The sequence below is a fragment of the Oncorhynchus tshawytscha genome, linkage group LG18 (assembly GCF_018296145.1).
Source record: "Oncorhynchus tshawytscha isolate Ot180627B linkage group LG18, Otsh_v2.0, whole genome shotgun sequence".
Lineage (NCBI taxonomy): Eukaryota > Metazoa > Chordata > Actinopteri > Salmoniformes > Salmonidae > Oncorhynchus > Oncorhynchus tshawytscha.
Window position 1 is genome coordinate 17,108,010 of NC_056446.1, and position 20,415 is coordinate 17,128,424.

General features: G+C 45.1%; 1 protein-coding gene across 1 annotated transcript in view; it reads right to left on the reverse strand.

The window, feature by feature from the left end:
- The window catches only part of LOC112217339 (exostosin-1), a 253,348-nt gene that overhangs the window by 18,429 nt on the left and 214,504 nt on the right, over positions 1 to 20,415 (reverse strand). Inside the window, exons 5-8 of the mRNA XM_042300719.1 lie at positions 16,496 to 16,615; positions 13,434 to 13,566; positions 10,041 to 10,159; positions 9,598 to 9,693 (exon numbers count right to left, since the gene is read on the reverse strand). Of these exons, the coding sequence (XP_042156653.1) occupies positions 9,598 to 9,693; positions 10,041 to 10,159; positions 13,434 to 13,566; positions 16,496 to 16,615 (468 nt within the window). The remainder of the gene's footprint in view (positions 1 to 9,597; positions 9,694 to 10,040; positions 10,160 to 13,433; positions 13,567 to 16,495; positions 16,616 to 20,415) is intronic.

The window sequence follows — 20,415 nt, forward strand, 5'->3', positions numbered from 1 at the left end:
CCAGCGTTATTGGTAGATTGCCTGCTGCAAAGTATGTCCTATAATATTAGGGAACACACACATCGCAGAAGTGAACTGTCAGCAGTGGCCTCCTGAGAGGGATCTCAGGGTAATCCTCTTCACTGTCTCTCTCTCTGGGAGGCTGCCAGCCAGAGTGTGTGGTGTGATGCATCTTTACTAAAACTCCCCCTGCCTGCCTGCAATGCTCTTGACACCAAGCTTAAGGGGTTAATACCGCCCTCTCTCTCCCTCCTGAACTTCACTGGCTGCTGCCTCATTCATCAAATCAGAAAGTTATTGATAGGAACCTGTTGACTTGGAGATTAGCCTCGCCTCGGGTTGGCTGCTCAAGAGCAAGTGGGCCTGGCCGCGCTTTCGACAGGGCCCCTTGTCATTATTTTGCAGCGGCAGCGGATGACTCGAGGTGCTGTGGACTCACATCACCGCGGCTTAATGGGCCCTTTTCAATGCAACATTATTTCCTATTCGCTGTAACCATCCCTGCCTGGTGTGTCATAGCAGGATAATAGTGACAGCGTATCGCTGGCAGGGCCGCACAGCACGGAGCCGAGCCTCCTGGCTCAGGAGAGCCCTTCATGGGGCCTTTTGAAAAATCATTTAGCAGCCGAGGGCTTGATTAAACGAGGAGCATTTGGTTACCTTAAGAGTCGTTTAGGAGTCGTGTGGTAAAAAGCTCTCGTAGGAACATATTGAGAGAGACAGAGTGGCAAAGTACAGGCTTTCAGTATAACTATTATACACTCAGTAATCAGCCATTTATCAGCTGTGGAGGGCCCTTGGGATGAATGACAGCAATCAGACCTGACTCTCAAAGACAACGATACACAATCACGTAACAAGACAACGTTCCCGAGAAAGAAGGGTGTGTGGGGGGGGTGCTTCTTCTGATAGGTAGCTACACTATATAGGTTAGCTCACAAAAGGCTACATCTGTGCATAGAATTGGTTTGGTATTCATAAGAGTGCCCAGATGAATCACGAGTGAGGCTAGTTTTCTCTGAAGAGGTAGAGGAAGCCGTTGATCTTGTTCTCCGGGATTTGCCAACTTTATCTTATGTTTTCAGACTGTCATGTTAAATATGAATGATGTATATTTATCCCATCTGTCTTCTGTGCTTGGGGGCTTGATTGAATAAAACCTGTTTAATAAAATACTTGGGCTGCAGCGTTAACCCTCATGGGACTTGCAAATCCATTTTAAACGAGGAATGCATATTTCTATGCTAATTCCTCCAACCACAGTTTTACGGGATCACCGTATTCTGTAGGAACTATCGATCTGCAGGCCGGGCTAATACGATGTGGATGCCCTAATCCATTACACTAAACACAGGCTTCACAGAGATCGCCGTAATACTGCTATTGACTCATAATTCGAGGATTTTTATTATTTAAGTGTATTTCTATAAACAAGGAATACGGGGGACTACAGCTTTAATAGCTCCATGTTCAGAGACTGAAAGTCTTCCCGCGAAATCCTAACGAATCCATCGCTATTACGCGCTAATTCGATTCCCTCTGTGGAAACAGGAACTCGGATATCCAAGGGCAAATATATTTGGTCAAAATTAGAAATGAATAGCAAATATCACAATGTGAAACGAGTATGCCTCTTTAGTTGAGGATCACTTCATCAATTGAACAGGGCCAAATTTGAAACGATTCTACATGACATGGATTCCTTTAATGTCAATAAGTTTACAGTTTGTCTATCAGCATGCCAGTAATACTGTACGGATTTCACAGAGTTTTTCAGAGTAAAGCCTGGAGAACACTCACTGAGGCACTCTCAAACAAAACTCCCTCAGTAATTAGAGGTAAAAATGATCAACACACTATTCACAACAGTGGCATTCATTTAGTTCTGCATTGACAATTACCATACTCAGTATAATGTACTTATTGCTCTAATTTCCCCATCCCCATGTTGTGATGGTTACACACTGCTCTGGATGTCAGGCCAGCTGTTGTTGTTGTTGTAGTAATATCGCTCACCCCTCTGTTTCACCCACAGCTCTGCCTTCAGATCTGCCTTCAGATCTCTATATACTCTGGAGCTCCGATTCCAATACACATCTTCAGGGACTGTTTGTCCTCCACTCTGCCCATCTCTCTCTCAACCTCTCATCCCCAGTGTGTCTGTCCCTCTCCGCCTCCTCTGTCCCAGGGCCCACCGTCCTTCGTCCTTGCCCCAGGGCTGCTTTAACTGGTCCCACTGAGACAGAGGCACAGGGTTCTGAGCTCGCTCTCTCTCCTTTCCTCACCTCTCTCTCCTCTCCTCTCCTCTCCTCTCCTCTCCTCTCCTCTCCTCTCCTCTTCTCTTCTCTTCTCCTCTCCTCTCCTCTCCCCTCTCCTCTCCTTTCCTCTCTCTCCTCTCCCCTTTCCTCTCCTCTCGCTCCTCTCCTTTCCTCTTTCCTCTCCCCTTTCCTTTCCTCTCCCCTTTCCTTTCCTCTCCTCTCCTTTCCTTTCCTTCCCTCTCCCCTCTCCTTTCCTCTCCCCTTTCCTTTCCTCTCCTCTGCTTTCCCCTCCCTTTCCTCTCTCTCTCTCCTCTTTCATTTCCTCTCCCCTCTCTCCCCTCTCCTTTCCTCTCCTTTCCCCTTTTTCTCCTCTCTCTCCTTTCCCTCCCTCTCTCCTCTCCTCTCTCTCTCCTCCTCTCCTCTCCTCTCCTCTCCTCTCTCCTCTCCTCTCCTCTCCTCTCCTCTCCTCTCCTCTCCTCTCCTCTCCTCTCCTCTCTCTCTCTTCTCCTCCTCTTCTCTCCTCTTTCCTTTCCCCTTGCTCCTCTCCTTTCCTCTCCCTCCCCTCTCCCCTTTCCTCTCCTCTCGCTCCTCTCCTTTCCTCTTTTCCTCCCCCCTTTCCTTTCCTCTCTCCTCTCCCCCTTTCCTTTCCTCTCTCTGCTCTCCCCTTTCCTCTCTCTGCTCTCCTCTCCTTGACTTTCCTTTCCTCTCCTCTCCTTTCCCCTCTCATTTCCTCTCCTCTCTCTCCTCTTCCCTTTTTCTCTCTCCTTTCCCCACTCCTCTCCTTTCCCCCTCCTCCCCCTCTCCTCCCCTCCCCTCCCTCTCCTCTCCTCTCCTCTCCTCTCCTCTCCTCTCCTCTCCCTCTCCTCTCCTCTCTCCTCCTCCTCCCCTCCCCTCCTCTCCCCTCTACCCCTCCCCTCCCTCCTCTCTCCCCTCTACTCTCCCCCCTCTCCTCCTCTCCCCTACTCTCCTCTCCTCTACTCTCCTCTCCTCTCCCCTCCTCTCCTCTCCCCCTCTACTCTCCTCTCCCCTCTACTCTCCCCTCCCTCTCCCCTCTCCCCTCTCCTTGACTCTCCTCTCCTCTCCCCCCTCTACTCTCCTCTCCCCTCTACTCTACTCTCCTCTCCCTCTACTCTCCTCTCCTCCTCCCCTCTACTCTCCTCTCCCCTCTACTCTACTCTCCCTCCCCTCTCCCCTCCCCTCCCCTCTACTCTACTCTCCATCTCCTCTCTCTCGCCATCTCCTCTCTCTCTCCATCTCCTCTCTCCTCTCTCTCTCTCTCCCCCCCTCTCCTCTCTCTCTCCCCATCTCCTCTCTCTCTCCATCTCCTCCTCTCTCTCCATCTCCTCTCTCTCGCCATCTCCTCTCTCTCCCATCTCCTCTCTCTCTCTCCATCTCCTCTCCCCTCCCTCTCTCTCTCCATCTCCTCTCTCTCCTCTCTCCATCTCCTCTCTCCATCTCCTCTCTCTCTCTCCATCTCCTCTCTCTCCATCTCCTCCATCTCCTCTCTCTCTCTCTCCCCCATCTCTCTCTCTCCATCTCCTCTCTCTCTCCTCTCTCCTCTCTCTCTCTCCATCTCCTCTCTCTCTCCTCCCCATCTCCTCTCTCTCTCTCCATCTCCTCTCTCCATCTCCTCTCTCTCTCTCTCTCTCTCTCTCTCTCCATCTCCTCTCTCTCTCTCCATCTCCTCTCTCTCTCTCCATCTCCTCTCTCTCTCTCCATCTCCTCTCTCTCTCTCCATCTCCTCTCTCTCTCTCCATCTCCTCTCTCCATCTCCTCTCTCTCTCTCCATCTCCTCTCTCTCTCTCCATCTCCTCTCTCTCTCTCCATCTCCTCTCTCTCTGGTGTCAATGGATTTCCCCCCCTAGGCAGATATAAATTGATGTATCTCTGAGTCACCTGGTGAAGATGTGGCATCATTCTCATCTCCATTGACTCCTGCTACTTCAAGGCCAATCTTTAGAGGCTTTTCAATTATTTTCTTTATGGGTTAATCCGATTTCATGCCTGGCACACTCATAGTCAAAGTTCGAAGCTCAGCAGAGAAAAGTATTTCAATGGCTCAAGCATCATTTCTGAGATTCATTTTTGTCATAGCCCATCTCTTTATAAAATGTACTTCAAGTGCTGTCATAGTGGGGTAAAGATACATAAAAAAATAAATAATAATCTGAGATTAAATATGCATCGTATTATTGTAAACTAAAATTGCATTATGTTTGATAAAATCCCAAATAAACCATTTTGAAGTTATGGCTAAATATAAAGCCACAAATCAAGTATCTTTGTCATCTGTTTGCTAGTGGCCCTTAGTCTGATCAGTCTCTCCCTCTCACCCTGTGTCTAGCCTGCCTGGGAGACTGTGTGTTCTGGCCTCCTCTGACCTCAATGCATTATGGATCATTAGACACCCACCTCAGGGGCCCAGGGAGCCAGAGACACCACCATAGAGTACAGACCAGGGATAACCTCAACCTCAACCTGACCCATGACCCAGAAACCCTAACAGGCCCACAGAAACCCATCTCCTTCACCACTGCTGTTTACACAGACTCTGATTGGAGTTTAAAGGGAAGTGTAGTGAGATAGTTTTGCTTATTTGTACCATGTATGCATGCTTTTCTGCAATATAAATAGATTTCCTCCACTTTCAAGGATACTTAAAAAACAAACAAATTTGCATTCAAAGTGCAATCAAGTGTCATTATTCCTCAAATGTAACCTACAGCTTGATTTGATTGCATGGTTAGGTGATAAGGATATTGTGAATTTATAAAAGGTGAACAATATCAGAAATGTAGATGAGTAATGAGAAGCCTGATGACGCAATTCAGCAAATTCGGAACTCTGCCCTCCGACATTTCACGCAAATATAAATGAATGGACTGAATTGATTCTGAGGATCAAGTTTAAGTTGAAGAGAAACTGGCAGTGTTCAATAGCATTGGACTCCAACGCAACGATTCAACGCTTTGCAGTAGATCTAACACTTGGAAGTTTCACCTAATTTCTTTATCTGTTCTTATTAGCCATGTTCCCTTCTGATGAGACATCGTGTGATCCAGGCTGTATTTGAATTTAGCAGGTGATGAAAATAGCTATCTGACGAGGATGGGGAGATGGAGAGGTGCTAATGAGACAGTGAGCCCTTCTTGAGGCGTCGCATCGCAGGAGAGGAGCACACTCAGCCAGCCACCCACACACAGCTGTGGAGATGCTACTGTGGAGATCTCACGCACACACAGATACAGACGCGTCAGTGAAGGGCTTAACTCCAAGCCGTCAGGCCCTGGGAGTGAGTGGCAGGTCTGCCGAGAGTAAGGATTGTGATTTAATGTCAGCTGGGTATAATGTGGTCCATGGCACGGATGCGGGTCAACTTAATTAACCTTCAAATTGAAACCCACTTGAAGGAACAAGATGAGGGGACCTATTGTTAGATGTGTTACTTTCCTGAGGATAGAAACACAGTGGAAAAAAAATCGATAATATAATAGGTTGGATTTGAATTGAATGGTGCCGGTGACCTCTACTCATGGCTGATTAGCGTGTACTATGGAGCCGCAGACTCTCCATTGAAATAAAAGAATGATGAGGGGAGGAGAAGAAAAAAAAAGATAAAAGAGAATGATAGATTACGACGGAGAGGAGAGGGCCTGTGGTTCATCAAGGCCCTTTCACAGCAGCCAGTGGTTTCCCTTGTCTATCACACAATGCATTCATGCAGCAGCATGAACATTATGCCCCTGCTTTTCACACGACAGATGTAGGATCTTAATTTGAGCCACTTTGCTACACAGCAGAAGAATAATCCTGAATTACAGGAAATGTGAATTATTATGTGGATTATAATTAATGGACATTTTTCGTAAGGGAAAAATCAAGCCTGAAATTTCTATGTGGAAATGCCAAACTTCAGAAGCCTTTGTAAACCTCAAATCCACGACACGTTTATTGCAGGAAAGCTCTCTTGCAACATTGATCAAATTAAGATCCTACATCTGTAGCTTGCTAAATATGAAAACAGTGCAAACACAATGGCGAGTATAGGACCGAAAACACAATAAATGGGGTCTAGGTTACTGCGTAATAACTCATGAGCCTGGAGTCCTCATGCTAAATCAATAGGTGACATGTATTTAGGAAAAAACAGCCATAACTGTTTAAAGAGTATGCCGGCCTTGATGAGATGTAAACCATTAAGGACACACCAGATAATAAAAGCCTCGAGACACACAGCCTGACTAACATACAATTACTTTGTTCCATTGAACACGCCACACACAGGCATTTGAATTAAACTTTTGATACAATTACTTTCCTTTATTTGGCGGATTTACACGAGGGGACGAGAAAAGATGCACAACAGCAGTACAACAGGAGCACATCTGCCGTTAGCTATTACTCCGCCCCCAGGCCGCACTCTGATTCAGTGTGATGTGAACGTTTCAACACAGCAACGCTTTGATTGTTTGGGGAGAGAGCTGCAGAGAATGACTACTCTGGAGCAGCTGCCTTGTTAGGCTAGAATACTCAGAGTGAGTAATTAGGGGCCCATCGATGCCTTTTAGAAAAAGCTGTTTATTGTTATAGTGGAAACACATTTTTCTCCATTGCTGTGTTTACTACATGGGAATAAACGGACTCAATTAAAAAGGGAGCTGCCATCGGGTTTTAGGGTCCTGCTCCTGCCTCTATGGGGCAGACTGGAGAGGGCTGCAGTCAGCACTACTCTCGTGTTATGGACAAGAGCTGGGCTGCTGCTTGGGTATGAAACAACAGAGGAGGGTGTGCGTGTGTGTATTTGTGTGTGACACGGAGACACAGAGAGAGAGAGAGAGAGAGAGAGAGAGAGATTTGACTGAAGAAAGAGATTTGACCAAAGAGAGAGATTTGACCAAAGAGAGAGATTTGACTAAAGAGAGAGATTTGACTAGAGAGAGATTTGACTAGAGAGAGAGATTTGACTAGAGAGAGATTTGACTAGAGATAGATATTTGACTAGAGAGAGATTTGACTAGAGAGAGAGATTTGACTAGAGAGAGATTTGACTAGAGATAGATATTTGATGAGAGAGAGATATTTGACTAGAGAGAGAGATTTGACCAGAGAGAGAGATTTGACCAAAGAGAGAGATTTGACTAAAGAGAGAGATTTGACCAAAGAGAGAGATTTGACCAAAGAGAGATTTGACCAAAGAGAGAGATTTGACCAAAGAGAGAGATTTGACTAAAGAGAGAGATTTGACTAAAGAGAGAGATTTGACTAAAGAGAGAGATTTGACTAAAGAGAGAGATTTGACCAAAGAGAGAGATTTGACTAGAGAGAGAGATTTGACTAGAGAGAGAGATTTGACCAAAGAGAGAGAGATTTGACTAGAGAGAGAGAGATTTGACTAGAGAGAGAGATTTGACCAAAGAGAGAGAGATTTGACTAAAGAGAGAGAGAGAGCGCGAGAGAGAGAGAAAAAGAGAGAGAGGGAGAGATAGAGAGAGCAAGCAAGAGCGAGTGAGCGAGAGATTTGGTGGAATTTTGTGGTACGCAGCAAGCATGACACTGCTGATTGGAATTCCACTTTGCCTTCGAGTAATATTTATTTTGTAAATGGAATGCTCCAAATAACACAATCTGAGTGATTATTTGGACTCAATGAACGGTTGGAAGAATCGTACTGTATTAAATTTTAATGAAAATTGTTAGATTGAAACCAAATCAAATCAAACATTATTTGTCACATGCGCCAAATAAAATAAGCCCTTAACCAACAGTGCAGTTTAAGAAAGAGTTAAGAAAATGTTTACCAAATAAACTAAAACTAAATAATAATTAAAAAGTAACAAGAAAATAACGAGGCTATATACAGGGGGTACGGGGCCGAGTCAATGTGCGGGGATACAGGTTAGTTAAGGTCATTTGTACATGTAGGTAGGGGTGAAGTGACAATGCACAGATAATAAACTTTGAGTAGCAGTAAATAGTCCGGTGGCCATTTGCTTAATTGTTCAGCAGTCTTATGGCTTGGGGGGTAGAAGCTGTTAAGGAGCCTTTTGGTCCTAGACTTGGCGCTCCGGTACCGCTTGCCGTGCGGTAGCAGAGAAAACAGTTTATGACTTGGGTGACTGGAGTCTCTGACAATTTTTGGAGCTTTCCTCCGACACCGGCTATTATATAGGTCCAGGGTGGCTGGAAGCTTGGCCCCAGTGATGTACTGGGCTGTACGCATTACCCTCTATAGCGCCTTACGGTCAGATGCCGAGCAGTTGCCATATCAGGCGGTGATGCAACCGGTCAGGATGCTCTAGATGGTGCAGCTGTAGAACTTTGAGAGGATCTGGGGGCCCATACCAAATATATTCAGTTTCCTGAGGGGGAAAAGGTTTTGTCGTGCCCTCTTCACAACTGTCTTGGTATGTTTAGACCATGATAGTTCGTTGGTGATATGGACACCAAAGAACTTGAAACTCTCAACACGCTCCACTACAGCCCCGTCGATGTTAATGGGGCCTGTTCGGCCCGCCTTTTCCTGTAGTCCACGATCAGGGGACACATTGAGGGACAGGTTGTTGTCCTGGCACCACACTGCCAGGTCTCTGACCTCCTCCCTATAGGCTGTCTCATTGTTATCGGTGATCATGCCTATCACTGTTGTGTCGAAGCAAATTTAATGATGGTGTTGGAGTCATGTTTGGCCACGCAGTCGTAGATGAACAGGGAGTACAGGAGGGGACTAAGTACACACCCCGGAGGGGCCCCAGTGTTGAGGATCAGTGTGGCAGACGTGTTGTTGCCTACACTTACCACCCGGGGGCGGCCTGTCAAGAAGTCCAGGATCCAGTTGCAGAGGGAGGTGTTTAGTCCCAGGGTCCTTCAGTGTGTTATAAGACGTTTGCATTCAGTAAGAGCATTTGTCCTCGTTGGAAGTATGATGTCTGGTGTACTTACTCCCATTGTTTTCAAAGCTCATAAGAACACCGCAAAGGTGTACCTTACTATAGCATTACTAAAACGATTCAGCTGAGGCTTGGCATAGCAACGGCCCTTTGTGTGTTTCAACTAGAGACCTCCTGGAAGCAGCCTCATGCTGTGTCATGGCTCAACAGTCAGGGTAAGCTGAGCTCAGATCCCAGGAGGCAGCCACACTCAGTCATGGCCAATTCCAAAAAGTAGAAAATGAACGAAAAGCTTGAATGGATTTTAGGAGGCATTTACGACTGCATTTCATCTCCCCTGACTTTAACGGCCACACTCATTCCCGCTGAATGATCAAGACTCAATAAAACACATTAGAATCGATAGCGAAACATGTCGTCTCAACGCCGGCATAACTCGGGGGAACTCGTACCTTTCTCTCTCCCTCAATGACAGTGATAGGCACGGTGGTGGAGGGCCACTTGCTCTTCGGAGGTAAAGGCTTGTCACAATTCCACAGCACAATGATCTGCGAATAAGACAAGACAGCGGAATCTCAATTCAAAGTGCATTGACCTCATTGTACATGTAGCAGGTTTGTAGCAGAGGATACACAGCCGAGTTGAGTTGGCGTTTCATTGCAAACTTTGATCATATCTAGTTCAATATAACACGCGGCGGCATGCCATGACTACAGGATAGTTGTAAAGCTTCACCCTACATCACAACAGAATTCATACATTAATTAGAGTATAAAAAGCAATGGTCTCCATCCCTGCCGTTCCGCCTCAGCTCACGGGTCATGGGTCTGCGCTCCATAGAATCAGCAATTAGATACTCATTTCATTTAATAGGATCTCTATGCTGAGCTCTCACCTGTGCACAGAACTTGGATTTGGCAACAGCGATGATGAGCTTGACTATGGGCTGCAGCTGAGACTGGAGAGGAGTCACGGCCTGGATAACAGCAGTGAACTCCTGGGACGGGCTCTTCCCTGCAACCACACAGAGAGACACACACCTTAACACAAACCTTCAGACACACACTTCAACACATCCACCTTTTGACCCACAGCTTCAGAATAGACGGAGACCGGACTCTCCAGTCCATCTACCGCCTCACGCCTAAATGGGCACCTAGTGCACTTACAGCATCCCAATCAATCTCTCTGACACAGGGCTGTGGGTCTCTCCGGCCTCTAGTGTACTGGCCTCCATTTTATGGATCTACTCCTGTTAATGGGGGTGGAGGCTTTGTGGTCACACGAGGGCGCCCCCTTGACGTGGGATGTGATAGCTTACTTGTGCTGACTGTTCGGATGTCCCTATTTTTGGAGCAGAACATTTGACTGAATAGGAGGATTGCCCTTTGCAGACATTGTTGCACGAGCAAAGGAAGGTGTGGAACATCTCTGGCGAATATCTTCAGAGGGTTTCTGTACTGCATTAGGACCTTGTTCTCATCCTGTCATCAAAAGCCTTGACAGTGTTTTACTCTGGCAACTCTTGTGTAGAAGAAATGTTTCCTCCGGGAAACCCCACCGTCTGGTAGCCATTTTAAGTTCAAACAAACGTTCGAATCAAACATTCAACTGCAAATATACCAAGCAGAACAGGCCCAAAAATAGTTCAAATGACTTTCATTGAAAGAACTGTGATCAAAGCTGCTTGAAACGTTTCCAACTGTTGTTAAGATGGGGGAAAAATATTTAACATTCCAACAAGGTATGCTCTTGCATTGATCCAATATTTATTGCCACTCCACTGGCTTAAATGCTCAATTATATAACACACCTTAAACAACTGCAGCAGAGTCGGCTCTTACATCCACATTTGTGAAAAAGGAGCCTCATTTCGCGGTTCCATCTGCCCTTTGCAGGTTACCCTACTACTGTACGCCTAGTGGAGGTGGGTGTCACAGTGTCACTGGATTGGTTATGCTGGTTACTGGCCTTGACGCCGGTTACTGGCCTTGACGCCGGTTACTGGCCTTGACGCCGGTTACTGGCCTTGACGCCGGTTACTGGCCTTGACGCCGGTTACTGGCCTTGACGCCGGTTACTGGCCTTGACGCCGGTTACTGGCCTTGACGCCGGTTACTGGCCTTGACGCCGGTTACTGGCCTTGACGCCGGTTACTGGCCTTGGCCGGTTACTGGCCTTGACGCCGGTTACTGGCCTTGACGCCGGTTACTGGCCTTGACGCCAGTTACTGGCCTTGACGCCGGTTACTGGCCTTGACGCCGATTACTGGCCTTGACGAAGAAGCTCTAGAAATGGTAATCAGAAAGGTTCAGCGTGGTATGGAACGTGCTCAGAAAGTAGACCCTAATATTGACAGAACAAAGTCAAACTGTACTATGGTAATGGGGGGGGATCCCACTCATCACAATGGACCGGAACAATCATGCTCAGCAAACGAGGCAATTCTGAGGGTTTTCCCGGACCATAACATAAAGCCAGATCAAAACAGACACAGACCTTCTGGACGCTGTGGCATAATTATCACTTCTTCACAAGGATCAGTGGTATGACTGCAGAGGAGAAAGCTGTTAGGGGTTCCTGAACCTCGTTGAGATCTAGCTGCTGTACTCGTCGTGGTAACCTTGAAAATAATTAGTGGTGCCGGGGAAGTGAGGAGGTGTGTTGACGTGGGCAAGTGTTACCGCCTTTTCACACAAGGTGGTGGTGGACATGTATGATGACTGTCCTGCTGACTGTTTATCTAACAGCAATAACTAGCAGTTTCCCTCTGGCAGCTTCCTGGAACTAGTCCTTCTCCACGATGCCGACTTGGCACAATGCAATGAGAGAAGACTGTGTGGAACCGCATATGCAGCAGTCAGATGAATTCACATTGTTTTTGATGCCCTGCCAATCTAATCCAAAGATTTAGACAAGATATATTTTCCCCCTCATGTGAAAGGCTATAATGAAGCTTCAGATTGAGATTGATTGACAGCTCATTAGTGTCACTGTTTGCTGGGTAGCTTGCAGAGAAAAGATAGCTTGACAACAATTCCTGCCAGCAATAAAGAGTGCTTCAACGTGGTCCTTCAACGTGGTCCTGCTGATCATTTTCACTCAACATTTTTGAGTTCAAACAAAATTCAGTTGACACATTACATCTCATGAGTGAAAATTTGAACTCAAATGGCGATGATAATTGGTTTTGATGACTGCAGATAACAAGCAGAGTTTCTACAGCGAACATTCAAACAGTTTTTTTGCAGTGAATGGGCCTATCCTTTCTCATCCACTGCTTTGGCATGTCTTCATACATTCCCAGTAGCTTTAAACACAGTTAAAAGAGAATTGTGAAGCAAACAGCCTGTGAAGTACATGATAGGAGGTGCCAAAGCAGCTGGACTCTCTACTTAATAAGTTGGAAATCCAATTTGTGATTTTGAGGTGGTATACCCAGTCATCAAGACCCCCAGAGATGGAGCCCAACATCGCCTTCTTTTCTACTTCTCAGAGAAAATATGATACGGCACAGATGCTGTCCTAATAGCAAAATATTGTAACATCAACTTGAAATTCCGCAGAGACAAATAAAAACTTTAAAAACAGTAAAATCGTCAGTAAAATTGACACAGGCCTAAACCGCAGACGTGAACTTTTGAACTACCTAGAAAAGTTTTGAAACCCCTTCGCCATTCAGAATTACGGAAAGAGAGACAGATAACGCCTGTGTATTATCGGAACTGGCAAAAACTTAATTGACCGCTTAGAGAAAGACAAGCATCTATCTGAGTTATGGCTTCATCCCAGTTCGTCTCGTAGGACTGCGGTAGCAGCACGGTACATAGCGCACAGCTCCACGGCGCTCCATGCAGGAGGGAATGCACAAGACACGGACGCCTGGCTGACTGACTCTAGGCAGGACTTGAACCTCGCCAGTAAATGGCACTGCAGATAGAATATGGGATAACATACACCAGTTCCCAAAGGTTAAATCCATTACACTTTCAGCTGTAAAGTGCATTGGTCAGTCGCCAAACATGAACTTCAGTTAACATACAATATTGTCTGTGGTTGGTTAGCATGAGCAACAATTTCATGGAATGTAGCATTGGGGGGGATAGAAAACAGGATGGAGGAAGAGGTGACGAGCGCACATTGACATTAGGCGCTCCGCAATGAACTGGCTGTGAATGAAGACCTAAAGGACCGAGCAAAGGTCTGATCCTTTTGTGATTGTGTGTCAGCTCCCATGCGTATAGAAGAGGAGTCTGTTACACCAGGTCATTAACAGGCTCCAACTCACCCAGAGACAAGTAGTAGAAGGGGAACACTGCAGCGTCCGTGGAGAACTGAGGCAGAACGTACAGTCCACCCGGCAACGAATTCCACATCAACTTGTTCCTGGATACGTGTGAATTTATTCTGTCTTGGATTAGCTACAGAAAAAGAAACAACACAGAGAGAAGGAGAGAGGAGAAGAGAGAGAGAGAGAGGATTAGTATTAAGAAGCTGCTCGCTCTGCGGGAGGCTGGGTCTGATGGACGTGGCCATGTTGTCGAGCAGCGTCTCTGGCGCAGAATACGCCTCATACCCTCAGCTGGGACTGATTCCCACTCACCCAGGTACAACTGTTACCCTGCATGTTGACTGTAGAGATTGGACCTGTATCTCCTCCCATGTCGCAATAGATGATAAGTATGGTGACTGTGCTGCTGACAGTTTATCTGACAGCAACAACCTGCACAGTTTCTTAGTCTGTAAGGTTATTTGCATGCACTGCTCATGCTTTACATGAAGATCAGCCATGGGTCCCGATACTAGTTGTGTCAATGGAGACAAAACACAAAATAAAACGTTAATCAAAGTCATTCACATTAACAGTCATTTCATATCAGCCATATACTTTTGATTGCTCTTTCCAATGGACCCCCCCGACTCACTGCCTCTCCTGATATAGAAAGACTACAGCTGCCAGAGACAGACCATATGTCTCCTCTCCTGCCTCTCTCTCAGAGCCTGGTGCTTTCTAGGCTGCTTCCACCGTTTGTACTGTGGTTTCCTAATGAGGTTGTGAGATAGGCCTTAATAAGCACCCCCTAAGTTAAAGGAGGCGAGGGGTCGACCCCTCCATACCGCTGTTTACTCACTGCTAGCTGATGATCTTCATTTCTGTTGCTAAAGATACCTCCGCAGTACAAAGGCACCTTCTTTTCCAGTTGCTACAGTTTCCTCTGTCTGGTTTACACTTTCTCAAAATGTATCTGAAAACTCCATTGACAGATTCAGGTCTGATAAACCTGGCTGAGGGAAGAGTAACGTCTGGCTGTTTGTAATGCGGCCTCCTCGGGGTGATTTGCATAACAGTTTACAGTCCATGTGGCCGTCCAGTACCAGGAACACTGACATGACAGATGCCTTTTGATCTATATGGAGAGTTAGCTGGCACTTCCTGCAAGCCTCACAACAGCACTGCGTGTGCCTGGGGATATTTAGGATGCCTCATTTCCCCCATTTTTGTCAGTCGGCATGTAGCCCCAGCATTTAGCACTTCTGCACAATGGTAAATATGCATGGAAACGGGCCTAATTTTGTCCCTGTTGGATTTGGACTAGGCACCTGGTGGTGACGTTCGCCCGGCAACACATAAAAACCAACACTCGGCCCTAATCCCAAACCCAATTCATCACAAAGTGCTGCTGTGGCTCCCTTTGAAGAACCATGACGGAATGCCTAAAATACACCCGACTCACTTCCTCTTTTCCCCCTCCTTCTGTCATTGTGTCCTTTGATATGAAGTGGTGAATTGTCGGTATAGTACAAGGAATGGAGTAAAGACAGAGACTGGTGGAATTAAACACAGACACCCTCCCGAAGAGAAGAATAAACAACAGGGACGAAGACATATAGGTGACAGGTTGGAGTGTCTGCTGAGTGAGTTCTAAATGAGGGCTTCCAACACCATTATAACGAATAAGAGTAGTTTCTGAATGTGTAAGTGATACAGTAAATTGTGTAAGTAGGTTCATACACTGAGTATGCAAAACATTAGGAACACCTTCCTAATATTGAGTTTGCACCCCCTTTTCCCTTCAAAACTGCCTCAATTCGTCAGGGCATGGACTCTACAAGGTGTCAAACATGTTCCACAGGGATGCTGGCCCATGTTGACTCCAATGCTTCCCACAGTTGTGTCAAGTTGGCTGGATGTCATTTTGGTGGTGGACCATTCTTGACACACACGGGAAACTGTTGAGGGTGAAAAACCCAGCAGCGTTGCAGTTCTTGACAGAAACCGGTGCAACTGGCACCTACCACCATACCCCGTTCAAAGACACATAAATATTTAGTCTTGCCCGTTCACACTCTGAATGGCACATATACACAATCCATGTCTCAATTGTCTCCAGGCTTAAGAATCCTTCTTTAACCTGTCTCCTACCCTTTATCTACACTGATTGAAATGGATATAAAAAGTGACATCAATAAGGGATCATAGCCTTCACCTGTATTCACCTGGTAAGTGTATGTCATGGAAAGAACAGGTGTTCCTAATGTTTGGTACACTCAGTATATTAAAAAAAACATTGAAAAAAATCAGACCAAAGTAAAACCATTCTCACCCAGAAGAAAAAGACAAAAGCTAAACAGTTGAGACAGTGGGGTGCACAGAGAGCCTATGAGAGTGTTTGGATGTTACCCTGCTCTGAACTGTACCTCTCATACCTGCAGGACAAAACACTTCACGCCTGGGCTTCTTCTCCACACATCTTACATCTTATCAAACACATAATACCATCAAACAAAAAAAATGGGATTTCTGATTGTTCTAGGGAAACATGATAATTATTTAAACTTTGCTCCGAGGGGACACTGTATTTGAGGGTGTGACAACAATAAATGGTAGCAGGATAACAAAAGGGGACGTTTTTTAAAAAGTAACCCCAGCTACCCGTCTACGTACTGTAGTCCCCACACATTTAAGTTGCCAGAGGAAACTGTTACACTGCAGACTCTTTTGATCATGGCAGGTTCTGACTAACTGTCTGTTCTGGGGAAGAGGCTGATGAAAACCCTTTGTGTCGGTTTCCCCCCAGAGACTGAGACAGAAGAGAGAGTATAGTGAAAACACTCCTAAAGTAAGAGCCAGACTGTCAGCAGTAAGAAAAAAACAAACCAGGGGAAATTAAGAACTTTGTTGGGGAACGATGTTGTACAGCCACCATCAATTTATCCTGGCCACTTGTGCACATTACAGAAAAGTCTATCCGTTATCCTGGCTGCTGGCTGTCTGGCCTTGCAATCCTCCCAACCTGCTCCCACCCACTTCCGATTCACATGAACAGTTCTAGAAATGGGAGAGCTTACCTCTAATGTAGTTAATACTATTTTTGCTACCGAAGAAAAATACGCATCCCAGAGGAACTGAGTCTGCTGCCTGAGCGCCAATATTTTGTCATGGTCCACAGATCTGGTAATTGAAGAAACCTGGGGAAAAAAAGGACAGAGTAAAACATTTAATGAGTGTGAGAGAGTCGGGGAACATGGGTTATTCTCTGGGCAGATGTGATTAGGTGAAATCCTCCTTCCCAAGGGAGGCCCATGGACACACTGACTCCTCCCCTGGGAGCCATAGCAACACTCTCTGTAGGGTTCTAACCACCCTTTAGTGGCTACTACTTGAGGGACCAATGACATCGTTAACGACAGTACTCAACGGTCAAATTACACTGTCATTTGTGTGGCAGAGGACTAATGGAATTTGCTGTCATATCGTTCCAATTGAAGACTATCCTCTCCAGTGGTATCTCCAAGCATAGGCCAAACTGCTAGAGGGAAACGGAGGTGTTGGTATGTGCTGGTAAACCAGCCTTGTGTGAGAGAGGGTGAGCCCCTCAGCTAGGGATCATGTCCCTCCTGTGGCAAACACACAATGCTATCAAACCCTGCTAACTGACAGATAGCACTGCTCTGTCCTGTCACTTCTCATCTCTGAGTCTCCTCATCAATTATACAAACATTGAAACATACAATTGACAATGTGACACGTGGCAGGAGAGGGGGCAAGTGAGACAAATCAGCGTTGTCACAATGAACGTCACATTTCTTACCCACCAAATCACAAAGACAACCCCCCTCCACCTGAAGCCTGAAAACAATGTCTGTCTGAGCTGATGTTTGGCAGTGACAGTATTTCTAGTTTTAATACAGTCAGAGGCAGGACATAAATAACGCCAATCTAATCACACAACCCTCTCTCCATTAGTGTTTATGTGTCTTCACTGTGGGGGAATATGCTACTCCACATGTTGTGCTGAGTTTTTGCGTGTCATTCTTCAACATAATTGAACGCAATGAGATTCCATTTTCACAGCAGGTGCAGCAACTTGATCGTCGTATAAAACCAAAACAGTGGATTGACTTAAAAACTCTCCTTCACTCTCATTTTGTCCCAACACACACCACCACAGCAGTATGGTGTGGGAGCCATTTACAAACTCTGTGAATAAAGCCGGATGTACAGTGGGGTCCGGAATGACTTGGTTCCTTGTTAAAGATGAGCAAAAAAGACTGTATAAAATAATTAATAAAAATACTGAGCTATATTGTATGATCCAAAACAAGGAAAAAATATATTATTTCATACGAATACAATTGCTCAGAGAAAGAGATTCTGTTTAACAAGTAATTAAACAAATCTCAAAGAGCTAAGGGTCAAAATGATTGGATCCCTTGTTTTCGATAGTCCAGCACCCTCCCCTTGCGAGGATAACTACACTGAGCCTATTTCTATAACGTTTTATCAGATTGGAGAGCACATTGGGAGGGATCTTAGACCATTCCTCCATACAGAATCTTTCCAGATCATTGATATCCTTCGTCTATGCTTAAGGACTGCCCTCTTCAATTCAAACCACAGGTTTTCAATGGGGTTCAGGACCAGAGACTAAGAGGGCCACTGCAAAATGTTGATTCTGTGGTAAATTAACAATTTCTTTGTGCTTGGGGTTATTGTCTTGCTGGAAGATCCACGTTTCAGCCTCCTGGCAGAGTCAACCAGGTATTTGGTACCAGCACATTTTAGCCAAAAACATGGTTGACTCTGCCAGGAGGCTGAAATGTTCATGATGCCATTGACCTTAAAAAGGGCCTCAGGACCAGTGGAAGCAAAATAGCCCCAGAACATCAAAGATCCACCACCGTATTTTACAGTAGGGATGAGGTATTTTCTGCATATGCACTGTTCTTTTGAAGGCGAAACCCACCATTGGAGTGCATGGCCAAAGAGCTTTATTTTCATGTCATCTGACCGCCTGGATTTGACTAAACGGCATTGGCACTTGGATTGGAACTGGTGTTATGGTGATTATGACATGAACATGGAGTTCTTTAGCCACGCACACCAATAGTGGGTTTCACCTTCGAAAGAACATATACAGAAAATATCTCATTCCCATGACATCAAGTATCTGGAAAGATTATATATGGAGGAATGGTCTAATGTGTTCTCCAATCTCAAAACATGATAGAAAAAGGCCCAGTGTCATTATCCTCGCAAGGAGAGGGTGCTGGAGTATGGAAAACACAGAATCCAATCATTTTGACCCCTAACTTTTAGAGATTTTCTGTATTACTTGTTAAAGAAAACCTCTTGCTATGTATTAGTATAAAATAATATATTTCTTCAATACTTTTGAGCATACAATATACTGTAGCTCAGTATTGGTTTCATTTATTTTATATAGTATTTTCTGCCCATCTTTAGCAAGGGATCCAATAATTCCGGACCCACTTTAAGTTATTATCTTGACCATCCTAACCATGTTTATATCTCTGTTTGTACATAGGAGTTTATCTTACATGCATATAAAGATCGCATTGGCTTATCTTACTTACAATGAATCCTGGTGGAAGATTATCTATACAGAGACACATGTAAACCATCTCAATAGCCATTCATTTGTCATTTTTGGAGTGTAGAAAAGTTGCAGTGCCGTTACAAAAGTTTCTGATTTGTTTTTAATCAAAACACAGTTAGCTGGTTCTTTTCCATAAACAACTCATGCAAATCTTCGTCGTAAGCAAGTTGGGTTTTAATAGGAAATTAGATTTAAAAGGAAAATACATTTTCCCAGAGAAAACCACTGACATTTAACAATCTAAACACAAAATGGAACTACAAACCAGAAGTGTTTTGACCCTTCGAACTTCGACAACATTCCTCACCTTTTAGCATCCTTTTGTATCTAACTCCCACTCTGTATGACTGAGGGCTCCATGGCTTTTCATCTGACGCCAGTGTGAATACAGTTCTACACAACTTGTAAGGAAATCATTTAATTACTGTTAACAATTATTTGTGCTTTTAAATGCACAAACACTGTCATTATTACTGTCATTGTGTTTTTTTCCTTCTGAAGACAAAACGTCCATAGGTGCCTAATATCCTGTCACAGCATATCATACACATACACATACACGACATGACCAAATGAATGTGGACACCTGCTTGTCAAACATCTCACTCCATGGGCATTAATATAGAGTTGGTCCCCCCCTTTGCTGCTATAACAGCCTCCACTCTTCTAGATGTTGGAACCAAGGCCGTAATTATAATATACAGTGGGGCAAAAAAGTATTTAGTCAGCCACCAATTGGGCAAGTTCTCCCACTTAAAAAGATGAGAGAGGCCTGTAATTTTCATCATAGGTACACTTCAACTATGACAGACAAAATGAGAAAAAAAAATCCAGAAAATCACATTGTAGGATTTTTAATTAATTTATTTTCAAATTATGGTGGAAAATAAGTATTTGGTCAATAACAAAAGTTAATCTCAATACTTTGTTATATACCCTTTGTTGGCAATGACAGAGGTCAAACGTTTTCTGTAAGTCTTCACAAGGTTTTCACACACTGTTGCTGGTATTTTGGCCCATTCCTCCATGCAGATCTCCTCTAGAGCAGTGATGTTTTGGGGCTGTTGCTGGGCAACACAGACTTTCAACTCCCTCCAAAGATTTTCTATGGGGTTGAGATCTGGAGACTGGCTAGGCCACTCCAGGACCTTGAAATGCTTCTTACGAAGCCACTCCTTCATTGCCGGGGCGGTGTGTTTGGGATCATTGTCATGCTGAAAGACCCAGCCACGTTTCATCTTCAATGCCCTTGCTGATGGAAGGAGGTTTTCACTCAATCTCACGATACATGGCCCCATTCATTCTTTCCTTTACACGGATCAGTCGTCCTGGTCCCTTTGCAGAAAAACAGCCTCAAAGTATGATGTT